This window comes from Cynocephalus volans, chromosome 12 (assembly GCF_027409185.1).
Source record: "Cynocephalus volans isolate mCynVol1 chromosome 12, mCynVol1.pri, whole genome shotgun sequence".
NCBI classification, from domain to species: Eukaryota; Metazoa; Chordata; class Mammalia; order Dermoptera; family Cynocephalidae; genus Cynocephalus; species Cynocephalus volans.
Window position 1 is genome coordinate 74,056,011 of NC_084471.1, and position 17,385 is coordinate 74,073,395.

The 17,385-nt window shown below is 37.5% G+C and overlaps 1 protein-coding gene across 1 annotated transcript in view; it reads left to right on the forward strand.

Moving 5' to 3' along the window:
* Positions 1-576: 576 nt before the first annotated feature.
* The window catches only part of DBX2 (developing brain homeobox 2), a 33,998-nt gene continuing 17,189 nt past the window's right edge, over positions 577-17,385 (forward strand). The window contains exons 1-2 of the mRNA XM_063115616.1: positions 577-985; positions 16,106-16,201. Of these exons, the coding sequence (XP_062971686.1) occupies positions 577-985; positions 16,106-16,201 (505 nt within the window). The remainder of the gene's footprint in view (positions 986-16,105; positions 16,202-17,385) is intronic.

A 17,385-nucleotide genomic window follows, 5' to 3' on the forward strand; every position in this document is an offset into this window, starting at 1 on the left:
GCACGCGGGGCCCTCTCCCGACGTGAGCGCCGCGCGCCTGCCCGCCCTCCGGGCGCTGGGTGCCGGCGTCCCCCCGACCTCGCGGCCCGGCCCAGGGGCTGGACGGGCTCCAGCGTGAGGGTCGGGGCTGGTTCGGGGAGGCCGGGCCGCCTGGCTCGCGTCGCCTCCACGCCCACCTCCTCCCCTACGCGTCCCCTCCCCTGGCCACAGCACGAACTCCCGGGGCTGCTCTTATTGTTGGCCGCGTCTGTCACTTTGCGGGCTGGGTGACATGAATGGATGGGCTGGACACACCTTCCTTCCTTTGCACAGGGAGCGGGAGAGAGTCCCCCGGCGCTCCCAGAGCGTCCGCCGCGGGCCAGGGAAACGCACAGCTGCCCCCTCCCACCCTCACTCCTCCCACCCCCTAAAAAAACGCCCAACGCAAATAAGTACTACCGCTCCGAGCCTGCCGCCGCCCCCGGCGCCCTGTGCTCCCGGCCGGCTCGGCGCGCTCCACCCTGCGGGAGGCGACGGCGAGAAGCGGCGGCTCGGGCTCCGGTGCGGGGCGCGCGGGCGACGGGCGGGCGCCGCACTATGCTCCCCAGCGCCGTGGCGGCCCCCGCCGGCGCCTACTGGGACGTGGTGGCGTCCTCCGCGCTCCTCAACCTGCCCGCGGCGCCCGGCTTTGGCAACCTGGGCAAGAGTTTCCTGATTGAGAACTTGCTGCGGGTCGGGGGCGCCCCGGCGCACGGGCTGCAGCTGCCCACGCCCCACGGCCCGGCGGCCGCCCTCGCCCCCGCCGCGGGCAGCGCGCAGCTCCGGCCCCTGCCCGCCAGCCCGGTTCCCCTCAAGCTGTGCCCTGCGGCCGAACGAGTCGGTCCCGCCGGGGCGCCCTACGGCACGCGGTGGGCTTTTCAGGTGCTCAGCCCCTCGGCGGACGGCGCGAGGCTGCCGGGCCGGGGTGCGGGGGACCGAGACTGTACCTTCCAGCCGCCAGGCCCAGGTGAGCCAGCTCTCCCCTCCCCAGCCGCGGCCCCAATCCGGGGGCGCCGTCGGTGCGCGCTGCACCGAGGGGGCGCCGACCCCGGACCTTCCTGGAGCATCTCGAGCTTTAGTGAAATGCCACTTCGCGAAAGAAGACAGAGGACCACCATTTTTTGTGATTCTGTTTTGCCCCATCCTGTCCCACTAGTCTCCTCCCTATCCTCTTCTCTCAGCAAGTGGGGGGGGGGGGGACACCCTGAAGGCATCCCTGGCTGGGAAGGGCAGCCCCATCCCGGGATCCCGGGGCTGGCTGGACTAGTTTCTCAGGGTTGCCCAAGTTCAGCATGTCTAACCCGCGTGCTCCTGTCCCAGGGCCGCGCGACACCGGCTCTCCCGAAAGTTCTGGGCAAGGAGAGCTTTGCACGGCCCGCTTTTGGGGCTTTTGCCACTGCAACCGTTGCGACGGTCGGGGTTCTTCAAGAAGACGCGCAAAGATCTTTGGAAGGGGAGTTGCGCAAAGTTTTGGCTTTCTCCACTCTCACATTTTGGATCACTTAAGGCGCAAATAAATCAAGGCCGAATTTTTCTTCGTGCTGAGCTGAAAAACAGCTGAATTGGCAACTGGAGTAGGAAGTTCAATGGATGGGAATTTACGAAGGAAGGGTAGTTTTGATTTAATTGCCGTATAAAACCGAACTGGTACTGGGAAGAAAGATGCGGACGGTTTAGTCAAATATTAGCTGAAGCTTATGGAGGGTCAGCCGAAATTGGCGATGATAAAAGGGAAAAAGCCTTTTAGAGGTTCAGAAACTGAGATCCAATTCGGTTAATCTTTTTTTTCTGGCTGCGTCCTTGGACGATCTTAACTCATTCTTTTAATCCCGATGGGTTTGTCCAGAATGACTAATAGATGCTTTTTCAGCAGTTTCCATTGTCCCAGCAAACTGCCGGATCCAATTTATTGCTAATGGCTTTATAGAATTTAACATGTTTAGAACCTGTCCTGGTCTTTCAGTTTGAAATGGTTCCTAACAGAATGGAACAAATATAATTATATGAACACAGGTCTCATTCACATAATGTAAAACCTAAGTGCTAGAAAGCCTTTTGCACCCTGGGAGAGGAACAAATATAGTTAAGGCAAAGTTTATGTACCTGGGAAATGTGGGCCACTCTTCTTTTTGAAGTATTATTAGGAAAACTGGAAATGTATAAGGCAGGTTCACATAGACAAGTGTTAGTAAATAATGTCTTATAAAAATAATATTTCCAAGAAAATTTGATGTTTTGCATAACTTTTGGGGGTTTATCATTGTGTTCATAGAAGCTATTTTCCAAGAATTCTTAAATTATTCATGATCATTATTGGCTACTAAACCATTGAAAGTTATTTAATTTTAACCTTTGCAGATTTAACAAATTAAATTTAAATAAACTAAATGAAATGAGAAACAAATGCAGATATTTCAAAACCCTCAAAAATAATTTCATATGCATGTTCATTTCATTCAAAACATTGCAATTATTGGGTAAAGGGTTTCCTAACTATATTGTTTTACTTTCAAGAACAGGCTCATTCATGCACACTTATTAAATCCAAATCCAAAAAGGATTTTTTGGAATAATTAGAAGGGCAAAAGAATTTTTATTTCCCTTTGAAGTATACTAATACGGTGTAAGTGTATATTCATATTTTTCCAAATACTTTATTCAGTCCTCACTGAAGATTTGATGTTCTCCTAGGTTAATTTTTATTTTAACAAACAACTTTTTGTTTCAAAAAATTGTTTTTGTGAAGAATGCATCAATTTTTGAAACTAGTAAAATATATAAAGAAGAAAATTAAAACCCTGTAAATTTGTGCCCATAAATATCCTGCTTAAAACCAGCATTTACATTCACTTATTTTATAATTTGGCAAAGAATATAGTTTCTGAACATTGCCCCAGTTTTATTTAAACGACAGACTCTTGCCTCACCAAATGTGGAATTCTTTTATACAGGGTAGAATTATAAAGTAATAATGAGTGACAACAATTTTAGCTACCACTTGGAAATTAGATGGAGATGAAATAGTGATCAGTGTTCTGTAGAGAGTAAAAAAGAGATAGAAAAGCGATTGTTTTTTAAAAAAATAACAATATCTCTTTCTGAAATCAATGAACAAGCAGTTCTGATCCTTTAGACACTAACTTGGGAGTGAATCACAAAGTGTGATTTTAATAATTTCAGCATATTGGCTACCTTCTTTTTCTCAACTTTAATTTGTTGAGTGCACCAGTCTAAATGTTCAGTAAGAAAACCCCACAGTTATTTTTAAGTATATTGGTGAAAAATAGCACCATTTAACTAGGAGATTTATGCTACTGCATGCATTTTTGCTTCATTATTTTTGTTATCTATTATTAATTATATCACATTTCATTCATTCAGCAAATGTTTCCTGAATGTCTCCCATGTGTCGGGCTCTGTTCTAGGCCATTGGCATAATCAATGAAAAGAAGAGATGACTTTCTCTGCCCTTGTGGAGTTTACATTGCGAGTTCTGTACTGCTGTATAGGTTACCAGTAGTTTCATAATTGTTAGCTCCTCTGATCCTCATAATAGGCCAGCAAGGTAGCCATTGGGATTCCAATTCTTTTCTATAATGGAAAAAATTATTTAACTTACCAAAATCTTTTTTTTTCCCTCCCAAGTATCACTTTAAACATCTGTGGACTTGTAAAAGAGAAAAAAATTGTCCCAAATCTTCAGGCTCCTACCTTAGGTTAGTCTCTCATTGACTATGAGAAACTAATGAGGAATAATAGGATAAACAATTACGTATTATCATCATAGTAAATCAGACTGTGATTTTGTATCAGTCCATAACAAAAGAAATTGGCTTTCCTTTTCATCTTGTTATAAGTCATATATGAAAGGTAATGACAGTTAAATGGTAACACAAATTTACAGGTTATGGATGAAAATACAGCAGTCAGTGCCTCTTCCATGAAAATTAGCAAGTCAGCATTTGGAGCAAGGAAAGGAACACTCAGGCTACATGTTGTCAAATTATTTATATAGAGTAGTTTAAATACTTTACTTTAAAAGTCAAAAGGCGTTCCTCAAGGCTTGAGAGGGGCACATTTAATGCAATAGTGGGCAGTAAATAGGTTCACCTCCAGGGGTTGTATCTGGGAAAAAGAAGTATTGGACCTGTTATAGCTTATTAGTGGAAACCAGGAGGCTTTGTGAGTAAATTCTAATAATCAGAGATCCTACTCCAGAAATTCACTAATGTCATTATTTGGAAAATATTAATATTAATAGATTAAAATATTCATGTCATAATAAAGGAAGGTCTTGATATGTAAAAAGCTGAAAATTAAGATTTCTCTTGGTAATGAAAATGCCATCAATTTTGTAGTTGATGGTTATGCCATTGAGTTTCCTCAAAGTAAGTGGAACATATAGTCTTGTTTTTTAAGAACATTTGTTATGTTAAACATTTTAGAAAATTTTTGACATAAAAATAATTTCCTGAATATGATTTCCTATACTGTTTATTAAATCTACTCCTTGTGCTGCATATAAAAGGATTGGAAAGCAAATTTTCATTCTGGATAGGTGAGTTGAACTGTTCTTTTTTTAAAAAGTAATTTTGCCGAGTAAGTTGTATTATGTAGTAGAGAAATGGAAGATCCATAGTGTTTTTTTCTGGCTCCCAGTTAGGGTTGTTTCTTACTACTTAACATGCACTCTGGTTTTCTTGTCTACCTCCCGCTCCCAGGTACTGTTTACTTATTAATTGTTGGTTTGGTCTGGATCTACTTACACTTAGGTTTTGTACTCCAAATGGTAGTTTTTCCTCCTTCGTTGAGATACACTGAAAGTATGGAATAAAATAGCCTCTCTTATATTTTAGCCACTTGGGGGAAGAAGATAAGGGATCTGTGCTCAAAATGGAGATTCCAGTCTAACTGAAAACTTTGTGACCTGATTTATTCAGCCAGAGTTTGTAATTTTGGTTGCTAATACTATGCTCTAGATTTGTTATGGCAAATAAAAATCAAGGAATTTTGAGTGTTGATGATGTTGACTCAGACCCTCACAATGAGAGTGGAGGGTTCAGAACAGGACAATGACGGAACCCATTCTAGTGGTTCTTTGCTCTGGCCATCACCCTAGTCATCCTTTGGTAGAATTTGTAGGTATTCTTACTATATCTGTATTTTTCTTTTTGTAATCTTCTTAAGATATTTTTGTATTTAAATTAACTTATTAATAACTTTTACATAGTTTTTGAGTAATCAGCTATGAACAGATTGTTATATGGTCCCTAAATTAACAAACACCTTCAGGCTCAAGGAGTAGTTCTTGCAGTGAATAGAGCCAAGGAACTAATAGACAGTCCCTTTACTTTTGGTAATGATTGAGTAAGCCACACTCCTTACAAAACAGTGTCTGAGTTGGAACTACAATGGGATAACAATTTGTGTACATTAATTTGCTTCTGACTTTAGCACCTATCCCTCCCCCATCCCCCAACATATGCTTCTCTACTTTGCTGTCACAACAAGCAAATTACAACCTGGTAACATGTATTGAAGCTGTTGAGGTTTAATAATAAAATGAGTAAATCCAGTGGCAGGTAGGAACATTTTAGAATTTTCCACCTAATTCTTATTCACTTTAGGGACTTGAGCATTATTTTAAGAGGTACAGTGATTTGAATGCCCAGAAATTTATGAATGAACTTAAGTAGAATTGAATGCAGGTTTCAGAAGGTTCAGGATTACACTATATGAAGCCAAAGAATGCTGTATGTCATGGGCAATTTGAAGGGATTGTCAAGGGGATTTTATCTATATTTGTTTGCCATCAGTGTGACTTAGACGTTGGAACAGAAACTGTGTGTTAGACTTGTTGTATTCCTCCTTAAAGGTGTCACCTTCTTCCTGTTCTTGTACCCACCAGAAGTCTTTTCTTATGTAGAAGACACTTTATGGTTAGGTTTGCTGCTTAACAGTGGTACCAATGGTAACAACTTGAAAGTAAAGGATACAGTGTTCATGCATAATTACTGTTTAATAGCTCTATTCTTAAAATGCTTTGAGATCCTTTGCTGTGGAAGTTTTAACAGAAGTGAAATATTATAATTTTTAAAATATTTAAATAACTGTGTCCTTATGTTAGGGTGGGTGGTAAATACTTCCTTAACTCCTCATTCAACCTACTTTCCACCACATTTCTGTTGCTGACATTGTCTGTAACTTTAGAAGCCATCTTATTGTGTCTTTCAAGAGGACTTGATTTGAGACCCGTAATAGTGTTTGTCCACTTAATCATGGGTTAGGAGAGGCTCTAAATAGTTTTTTCTTATACATACAATGAAAGTACACAACTTTTAAGTCAGTTTAAACAACTAAGTTTTCATTCAAATGCACCTGGGGTCTGCCAGGAATAAAAAGGCAAATTGTAAAATGAAACAATATGATTTTTATCTAGGAATGCTTGTTAGAATCCTCACTTAAGACTTCATTAGATCATGTTTCTATTTTATACTCTCTTAGTAAGAAATTGGATTTTTGCGTTAATGCATAACATGCTTACCAGACCCTTGTATATTTTATTCCAAAATATTTTATTTTACTTGCAGTAATGTTTCCACTTTTAATGAAATCTCTCCTTTCATTCTTTTTAGCCTCCAGTCAATACTTAACTTGGCAATGCTGAGTGATTCATCACTTTATATAAAGTTACCATAACCGATTTCTTTTTTAAGAGCATTATTCATTTTGTCAACCAGCTATTAGTTGGGAATATTTCAGGGGCACACTTTTGTGGGTTATGTGAACAGGAAACTTAAGGCACTAAAATTCTTTCTGAAGTCAAAGATCAAAAAGCCTCCATAAGTTTTTAGACTTTTCTTTTGGAACCAAAGCATCTGCAAAAAGGAAAGAAAAAAGAGAAAAAGGAAAAAAAATTGAGTCTTTTTGTGTATATTGCTGAATATTTAATTGTTGTGTTTTTAATAAATATTGTAGAGATAATAATTTTATTAATTCTAAGTGGTTATCAGCAATAGAATATATAAAATATATATATATTTCTAGAAACTTTTTGAGAAGACTCAAAATTTCTTGTTCTTTAAAACTTTAAATTTCGAATACTTTTAAATTAAAATATGTGAAGGAGCTAGTAAGTTATCTTTTGAGAAACTTTATGTTGAGAATAAAAACCATGACTGCTGGTAAGTTTTTTAATAGACTAACTTAAGGCTGTATTGAGTTTAGGTGCATTGAACCAATTCTATAGTTACATTGGATCTGAAACAAAAGGACAGTCTGATTCTTCAAAGCGGGAACAGAATCATTCCTATTTGTTTACATCTTTTCTATGAGTGCTTTTGCATCACAAATTGAATAGTTGTAATAGAGACCGTATGGTCACAAAGCCTAAAGTATTTGCTATCTCGCCCTTTATAATAAAACTCGGCCAATGCTTGCTCCAAAGCATAAATGGCAAATTGGGAAGAATTTAAACTATCATGTAGTTTTCTGAGCTGGTTTTTAGCAGCATTTCTATAATTTTAAAGTCTAGATTCAAGTCTAAGCTCTTCATATTACTGATTGCATATCTCTAAGCAATTTGCATAACCTTGTTGAGCCTCTGTTTCCTCATTTCAAAATATGAACAGATGTTAGGGTCAGCATTGGACTTTCAAGAACGTACTTCAAAAGCCCATTGATGAGATATAGGAGTAGATGTTAAAAACTCCTTTACGCTATTTTACTATAAGTAAAATATTGGTAAAAGGGGTATTGCTGTGTAAGGATGTCCCAAAATTTAGAGGCTTAAAGAAACAATTTATTTTCTCTTCAAGTCTTGTGGGTTGACTGGACTCAGTCTGGGTGATTCTCACTTGGAATCTCCTGAGGTTGCACTTAAATGTTGGTTGGGGCTGCAGTCGCTTGCAGGTTTGACTGGGCTGGATGCCCAAGATGGCTTCTTATGTGGCTGGCAGTTGATGCTGGCTGTGGACTGGCTGCTCAGCTGGAGCTGTTCATTACAATATCCACACATGGACCTTCCAAGTACCTTGACTTTCTTATAGCCTGGTGACTGGGTTCTGAAAGGGAGAGTTCCAATAGCAAACATTCCCACAGTTTTGGAACCATGGACATTCTGGAACTTCCAAGACTAGGTCCTAAGAAACTTCTAGAATATTACTTCTGCCATATCTCTTGGTTAAACAAGTCTGCAAGACCATCCTGAATTCAAGAGAAGGGGAAATAGACCTCACTTTTGAATGGCAGGAGTACCAAATAATTTGTAGCCATTTCTGCTACAGGGTGAAATCAAGATAACCAACCTCAGACACAATTCCTGCCAGGTCTGTCTTCTGCTGGGGTGGACCAATGCAGGGATTAGTCACATTGAATGGTACTGCTGGGAGCTTAGGGAGCCTTCACAAAATCTTTCAGAAGTAGAGTTTTGAGGGCTACAGTTCCCATTCTCTTATGGTGTTCTCTTCTGTGACATCATCTTCATGGTAAAAGGAGCAAGCCATTTCCTCAGATTTGGCTAATTTCTTCAGATCCGTGTAGTGGAGACTCCTTGAAGGGTGAGGCAGCAGATACAGTGACCTTGGGCACCTGTGATGGTCACAGTGAGCCAGTGTCCCACAGCTTGAGGGGAGGGCGGACTTGTTGGTGTTGTGAGCAAAGATGAGAAGAGGTCGGGGGATGTGTCCAAACAAATACTTATCATTAACTATTGCTACAGCACATTGTTACTGTGGTGGGGCTTCGCTTTAGCCCTTCCATATTCCACTGCATTTCATCCATCAGTGTCGGGCCCATTTTTCTAAAATGTCACCTTGGTCATCTCCAAGCTACTCAGGAAAACCTAAATCATCCCATTGACTACAGATCTAATACAAACAAATACGGATCAAATACAAACAAATACAGACCAAATACAAACAAATACTTAGTCTGGCCTTTAAGACCTTTATTCCACTATCCGTATTTAGCTCTTCTAGCTACTTGCTTAATGTTTACCTCCTTAGCCTTGTCCCAGTAGCTGGGCTGGTGTCCTTAACCTGCCCCACGCATCACCATCATCTTTGCCTCCTTTCCTTTGTGGATCTTTCCTTCCTGGGATGCCTTTTTTTTCCTCTTTTTTTTTTTTTTTTTTTTTGCCATTTCAAGTACTTTCCAAATCAAGGTCCATATTAAGATGGTTCTCCTGCTTAAAGCCTTCTTTGACCAAGCATTCCTAACAGTATTCTTTTTTACTTGCTTCTGTATTTCAATAGCAGCCTGGACCATACTGCTTCTTTTTGTATACTCTCTTGATATTGGCTTCAAATTACATGATAATGGCAGAAGGAAAGGCAAATATATATTGAATGCCTGCTGTGTGGTGGGCATTGTTTTATGTTCTTTTCAGTGGTCTCATCCTGGCCACACATTATAGTAATCACCTGCAGAATTTTTGAAAAAATGCTATGCTAGGGGGCCCGCTCCTGGTTATCCTGATTTAACCCAATTGGTTTGGGGGCTCTGTGTCTTTGAAAAGTAGCCCAGATGTAATTCTAATGTGTATTTAGGGAAATGCACAGTATGAATTATTTTAGATTGCATCTCTTTCTTAGAGAATGTGTCAGGTTTAACAGAACAATGTTGAATTTGGAGTAGTGAGAAATTTACATTTCATTTCATTGATCAACAGATTAAAATGTGCAAGTTAAGGAACATACAAAAACACAAATTCTTCCAGGAAGGAAAACTATTCTTTTTTATCTTTGTAGTCCAAGCACACAGTACAATGGTTGGTACTTGGTAGGTGGGCAATGTGTATTATTTGCCCTGAATTAAAAGGACAGAATCAAACAAGTAGACACTGTATTTGATTTATCTTCTTGAGAGCTGTACCAGAACATTAAGGTCTTTGTTTTTCCGTCACTAAAATATGTTTGAGGCAGAAAATGCTGACTTCCATTGTTTTCTGATGAAAGGTAAAAGATGAATTTTATCTAACTCGCTTTCCCTGGTGATTGAAGGCAAGGTTTGCAATTGGATCACATAAATGAATTATTTCCAGATTGACTGTGTGAGAAAATAAATTAAACCTCATTAGATAAGTGATATTTCTTAGGTCTAATTACTAAAGACAGATGTTTGCCGTTCTTTAAAGTCTTGTTTTTGAGTCCAACCTACTCCAGATAGTCTGTTCAATTGTGTATTATTTTCAGATCAGAAGTTTAGATTTCTTTATTCCCAGTGCTCATGTACCTGGCTCTTGAAGGATGTCATTAAAATCATCTTCTGAAATTAATTTTCCTGTTATTCTTTCCTAGTAAACCCTTTAGTTTCCTTGGTAAAATATCTTGCAACTTTCTCTGATTTCTCCTCTTTCTTCTTAAAATATGCTGCCCAATCTACACAGCATTGCAGTGGGCTTCTGAAATTTATCTGAAGGTTTTATTAGTGGTCTGTAGGGTTCTTTGAAATGTCAGCTGAAGTCAGTCAGTACCACGGTTTGCATTGATAATAAAAAAGAATGTGGTTTTACACTGTTTAGATGCCTGTTGTTTTTTTCCATTAGTAAAGTAGAATGAAAAGAACAAAAAGCAATTAAAATATTATTGTTTTCTAGACAACAGAATTTTGAAAACCATTTCTGTGCAGCTAGGTTTGTAACCATCCTTGGCTGTGGGATACTTATATCACAGAACCGTCCAGTTAGTAAGTTAAAAAAAATCAAGCAAGTTCACCATTAAGTTGGCTGTAAATTCCCATCTTAACTAAATATTTAAAATAACTAAAGAATATTTTGAATCTGTATCTTCAAGTAAGTAAGAACATCTGATTAAGAAGTGTAGAAAGTTCATGAAGTTTTCTATGAATATGTGATTTTAGTCATTTGCAATCAGACACGCCCCAGTTTAGTTCCAAAAATTTTAAGTCATTTTGTTTGTAACTTGTAACAGTTTCCTACAGAATCTGAAAGTTAAATTTGTTGGTGGGATATAAAATTTGAAGCATCCTGAAATGTACTAATAGAACCTAACTAATATCATGCTGTAGAATCTGACCATGTGCATTTTTTTCCATAGGAAAGGCCATTTGTTTTTCTCTTGTGGAAATTTTGGGAGAGATGTTGATTTTCCAGGCTCCAGCTCATATTGAATAACTGGCCAAGTCTCTGTGCATGAAATCTCTATCCTTCATAGCTAATAACTAGTTATTATACTAAAATCTTTTTTGTTCCTCTTGTCCTTTTTTGTTTTGTTTTTTAAATTTTATTCTACTTACCCGATCGTCTCCACCTCCTTCCCTCCCCCACCACATCATATCTGTTCACTTGACTTAAACAGTTTAAGGAATTTTTGTGATTGTTGTGTCTTCTTCCCCTCCTTTATTTGTTTGTGTTTATTTGTTTATTTATAGCTCCCACAGATAAGTGAGAACGTGATATTTCTCTTTCTGTGCCTGACTTGTTTCACTTAATATAATTTTCTCTAAGTCCATCCATGTTGTTGCGAATGTTGTTCCTCTTGTCCTTTTAAAAAAATTTGCTGAAAGTAGTCATAATCACATTCCAGATGCATGCCCAGTTGAGGTTGAATGTTAATAAGTGAATGAGTTAGCGTGTGTTAAATTTGTAGCCAGTCCAGTGCCTGACATATGATATAGTAAGCACTCCATAAATGTTATCATTATAAATACTGTTCAGTAAGCCTACGATGAATTGTTCCTACCATGATAAGTGATAAAGTAATTGCATCTTGATTGCATTAATGGGGTTTGAAATGCATGTTATCTAGGATGAAATTGCCTTGTTTTCTGCCTTTTTTCAGAGGATCTTCAAAGTAGTTTTTCAGGGCTTATAAAAGTTTTAACACATCTGTCAACTTGTCACTTTGTTTTCATCAAGTTGGATTTCCTATTTTGCTTATTACTTAAAAAAAAGTATGTGGTTTACAGATGTTAAGAGTGTAACATATATATTTTAAATTCATTTTATTGTTTTAAATGGTTATTTCCTGAGGCTATTCAGCACTCCTGCAATCACATGTTCTGCTGGATTAGCATTTGACATATATCAAAGTAGGAGCATGTAAAAAAACCAAAAAACCAAAAAAAAAACAGAGCACTTAATTGGAATTTCACAGCAATTTCCACATAAACCAGCTTAAACAAGGTGTATTTGTGCATAGCAATCAGGAATTGACTGATCTCCTTGTGTAAATATGTGTTTTAAAGAGGTGATTTAAAATAGTGAAGAAATTCTACGCAATAGAACTTCAAGCCTGGTCATGTCACAAAATGTGAAAACCAATTCATTAGCTGAAACTAGAGTTGTTACTGTAGATTTTGATTAAATTTTTTTTTTTTTGTAATTACAGATTTTGATACTGTTACGTCGATTACGGCTTTCCTATATTATGATAGGGTAATATATAGCAATATAGCAGACTGATCAATTAAAGCTGTTTTTCAGGTTAAATTTATCATTAAGATCAGATATCTCCAAACCACATTTACCACTAATGAATTTAATTGATCACTTCTGTAAAATAAACCATCCATTTTTTTATCCTTTATTTTTCTGTTTTTAGGCCCGTAGAGTTAGACTAAGAAATGTTTTTGCTAGAATAGGAAAATTTGTAATTTATATATATATACCCTGCATTATTAATTTAATGGTATCATTAGTATATGAGCTTATACTCTCTATTGAGCAAAGAAAACAAAAACAAACAAAAAAACCACCTTTTTTTTTTGATGTTTCCAGCTAACATGGTACATGTTTAATTTTAATGTATGTAAATACAACATTGCTAAATCTTTCTTTTTTTCTTCTTCTATCTCAAAACAAACAAACAAACAAAAAAACCCCCAGCACAGTAGCTGTGATTCAATTATCTATACAGTATTTATTTTGGAGGGGAAGTAAGTTAGCTAACAGAAATGCTTGAGAATAAACATAAGGAGGCAACTTTTATACTTAGCAATCTATTCCCATTTTTCAAAATGCTTCATATATCCGTAGTAATAATAAAAATGTAAATCTGCCTAAATAATTCCATACTCTTAAAATATAATTTAAGATGTAAAATTCAAATGAAATGATTTATCATTTCCATGATGGTTTTATAGTCAATAATAGAACAAATTATGATAACAATGAAACTGAAAAAAATTATAGAACTTTTTGAACACCAAAATGGGTCTCCTTTTCATACCTTTGCTTAGTTGTCATATTTTCAAAACAGTATTTAAACAAACTTTATTCTTTGAAAATCCAGATATTAAAAAACTAAAGACATTAATATTAACAAGTTTCCATTATATTGTAGGAAGAAAACTTCATTTATGATTAATTTGCAATTTTAAAGTATTCAAGACCCTGCAATGTTATAAAATTCTTACTGAGCAATACATTTATTTTGATACATTCTTCAAAGAAATTGGTTAAAATAAACACATGCTTATCAGTTGATTAAAATACAAATTTGAAATTGCTGTGTCCTTCAAAAAGGTATGTAGTCATATTAAAACAATATTCACTGAATGTGATTAAGGAATGGAAAAAAGCTGCCACTTGAATATGAAGAGAATAATTAAAATATTTATTTTCAAGTCATGTTTTAGTTTTTAAGGTAATCTGTTGTGGAAGATATATTTTAGGGTATGTCGGAGAGCAGGGAAGGGGTTATATATAGTTTTAAGTTCAACAAAATTCCCTTGCTTTTATTGTTTCAAATACTGTGTTTATAATTTCATGCAAGAATTTAATATATCTTGATATAATTTAAGTAACTTAAGAAATACAAAGCATAGAAGACCTTAAAATTGTTTGTCATTGCTCGTTTATTTCTTAAACAATGTTGTAATGTAAGTTCCTTTAACATTTAGAATACTTGCATTGCCTGCCTTCACACATCAAGTCTAATTTTAATTTTAGCTTTGTAGAGAAAAAAATGCTGAAGTCCACCTACCTACTGGGAAGGGTTTGCAGTAGGAAATCACTTCTTACTTGAAGTTTTGATATCAATTCTAATTAACGTAGTTTATATATCATTATTTCTCTCTCCCTTCTTTCCTGCTTTTATTTATATATAACTTTTCTATTTACATAAATGATTTGAGGAAACATAACAAAGATAGGTAACATAATAAGATCCATTAGAGTTAATCTAGTCCACTGATTCTTAAAGCATGGTTCTGGTCCCTGGACCAGCAGCATTAGCATCACCAGGGAACCCTTAGAAATAGAAATTCTTGGGGCTGCATCCAAGACCTACTGAATTAGCAACGTGCGTTTTAACAAACTTTCCAGTTGATTCTAATTCACATTAAAGTTTGAGGCCTACCTGTCATTCCAGAATCCACACCAAAGCTGGGAACTCAGAAATAAATAGGAGGTGTGTGTGATGGTGCTAGTGGTGTGGTGGAAATTAAAAGAAAACTAATCCACAGGTTGAGAAAAGCTGTAAGAGTTGAATACACAAAGTAGTCCTGAAGATGAGTGTCACAAAGATTTAAGAGCCTAAGTACGCTCGGTGGCCAAACACGGCTGCTTTTGATTCCTGGATGTTCTGCTGCTAATGAGCTATCTCACCCTGCTCAATTGATTCAACGCCTCCTAGTCTCAGTTCACTTAGATGAGGGTACTTCAAAGAGTTCATGGAAAAATGGAATTAAAAGATAATACAAATCTTTCCATGAACTTTTTGATGTACCCTTGTATGTGTAAGAAGAAGGATTAATTCTTGATTCTAATTTTTTCCCCTGTGAAAACCAGGGAAGTTCCTGTCTGTTAGTTTTGAAGATCATTTGTTCGGTTACTAAAACTTTACTATTTAGAATGTGCTAGGCACTCTGCAGGGTATGTCATGGTAAAAGCAAGTGCTCACTTTCAGGAAATCTGAACCTGCATTTATTTATATCTTATTAAAGGACATGGTGTAGTTAAGACACTTAACCAAAACCTGGCCTGTAGTAAGTGCTCAATAAAGGAGCACTTTCAATTATTCTTGAAATAATTGTCTTGAAAGTTATTATTCACTTTCAATGACATTCTTCATAGCTATTTTTTACTTACTGAGGAATGGAGTTTAAAATTTCACTTAAAATGTTCAATGCAAATGAAATGATTTATCGTTGCTATGATGGTTTTATAGTCAAACTATTAGAACAACTTACGATAACAATAAAACTTCAAGAAAATTCTTATAGAACTTTTTGGACACCAAAATGGGGCTCCTTTTCATACCTTTGCTATACAAGTAATCATAGCTATTCCATGAATATCCCTTGAAAATTTTATAAAGAGTACAGTACAGTAAAATGAGCAGAACAGAATTATATGGCAACTCACTATACTATAAAATACAAATGCTTTCGGGCTAACTAGATTTCTCTTGATAAAATGTGATTATTCTCAAATACTTTGAAACACTTAATGTGATTTTAAAAATACCACTTTTTTCTTATGAAATTTCTCAGTAAATTAACTAATAACAGCTTTGGAATCCGATTAACTATATTTCAAATAACCTTCTGAAAATAATGCAGTGATATAATCTCTTTAAAAATTAAACTTAAGAACAACATTTAAATTGTTTCTTGGTAAGTAGAATATCTAGGGCTGTGCTTTTTAATATCATAATCCCTAGCCACTTGAGTCTATTTAAATTAAGTTAGATTAAAAATTCTCTTAACTATTCATACTAGCCACATTTCAAGTGCTCAGTAGTGACATGTGGACACCGTACTGGACAGAGCAGACATAGATATTTCCATCACAGATAGATTTCTTGGATGGTGTTACTCTAGGGTTAAGGAAATACTTGATATTTACTATTTGTAATTATGACCACACAGAAAATGACCTATTAAGCTTGGTATTTGATAGTTTGAATCTTTTCCCCACTTCTGCCAAGACTTGATGAAATTATTTGGCAAACTCTTTGACAGATGAAGGCTACTTTAAAATGACTTTAATTTCAGTACAAGTTATAACTAAGTAAGGGCTCAGAAAATGAAGTGCTTCTACTTGGTAACTTTTAGGAAACTGCAGTTTTGAATATTGTCCAAAAGAAATGGCTAATCAATGAGATCAATGCTTTCTCTGCAGTGCCTTCCAAACCTTTTTTTCTGAGCGCCCCGCCATTCTACTCAGCGTGCTGCGGTGGGTCCTGTCGGCGCCCTGCATCCCCCACTGCTTTTCCAAGTAAGTTTTTATGCTTCATCAGCAATGCCTCAGTTATTCTGTAAACCAAAGCAGCAGGATTTAATGTGCTCTGGAAAACTAATTGGTAATGCAATGGCAAGGAGCTAATTCCTCACTAAAAAATCACAGCAATCCTATTCAGGAGGCTTCCAGAGATTTATCAAACCTCAGCACACTGAGCAATTGTGAGCGGTTTCTAATGGCATTGAAACCCAGGGCTGACACACCAAGGAAAGCGACTTGTTTTCCGTTTGATATAAAAGATCTCAGAGGGACCAGTTTGGCTCTTTCTGAAATGTGTGGCAACATTCCTTTAAAGAAGAGAAAAGAAAGCAATGGGAAGGCAAAGAAATTGTGATGTGTAAAATTTCCATTCAGCTTAAAATGTGACACAGAAAATCATTAGGTAGGTGTCTATAGAGAATAATTTAAAATAGTCAAGATCATAAAGGAGATAAATACCACCTGTTTACCATCTTGAGGAAAACTGACCAGAGCCATAGGAAATATTTTTGAGAGAACTCTTCTCCAAACATTATAAAAGCAAAATTTAAAATAGTGTCTGGGGATGGAGTGGGAATGACAGACTTCCAAAGGCTCATAGTGCATGTGTGCACAAACACTCTCACATGCAAAGAAAAATGTCTAACTAAAAGTCAAGTTCACCTTGAGCTTGAAGATTTCTAGGTCAGGTAAGAATCTGTAGGCAGAGAATTTGAGTTTATGATGAAGTAGTCCAGTGGAGGGGTGCATTCATTTCAGTTGCTCAAGAGAAAACATTTATTCAGGTTAACAGCTCTGTCAAGGTGAAAGGAGTTGATTCCGGCTGAAGCACACAGCTCTATCATGGTTGAATTCAGATCCCTGCTGCCTCTGTGCATGTGTTTTATGAATGTTTCAGGAGAGCAGTTGCTCAGCAGAATGATGCCTGACAAGTGAGGCAGCAAATGCTGGCCGTTTAATGAGCTGCAAGCTTCTGAGCATCTCTTTAGGGGGCCGATACTTTCCCACAGAGCACTTTACATGGCTGGGACCCAACCACAATGGGTAAAAGACCCGTGACCAATCGTCACTTTCACTTGGCTCATCCACACGCGACCTCACCACGATTTTTCACTCTGCAGATGAACTTTAGGAACCATTTCACATGGAAAAGGCTTGGGCAAGGGTCAGTTGCCCTTTTG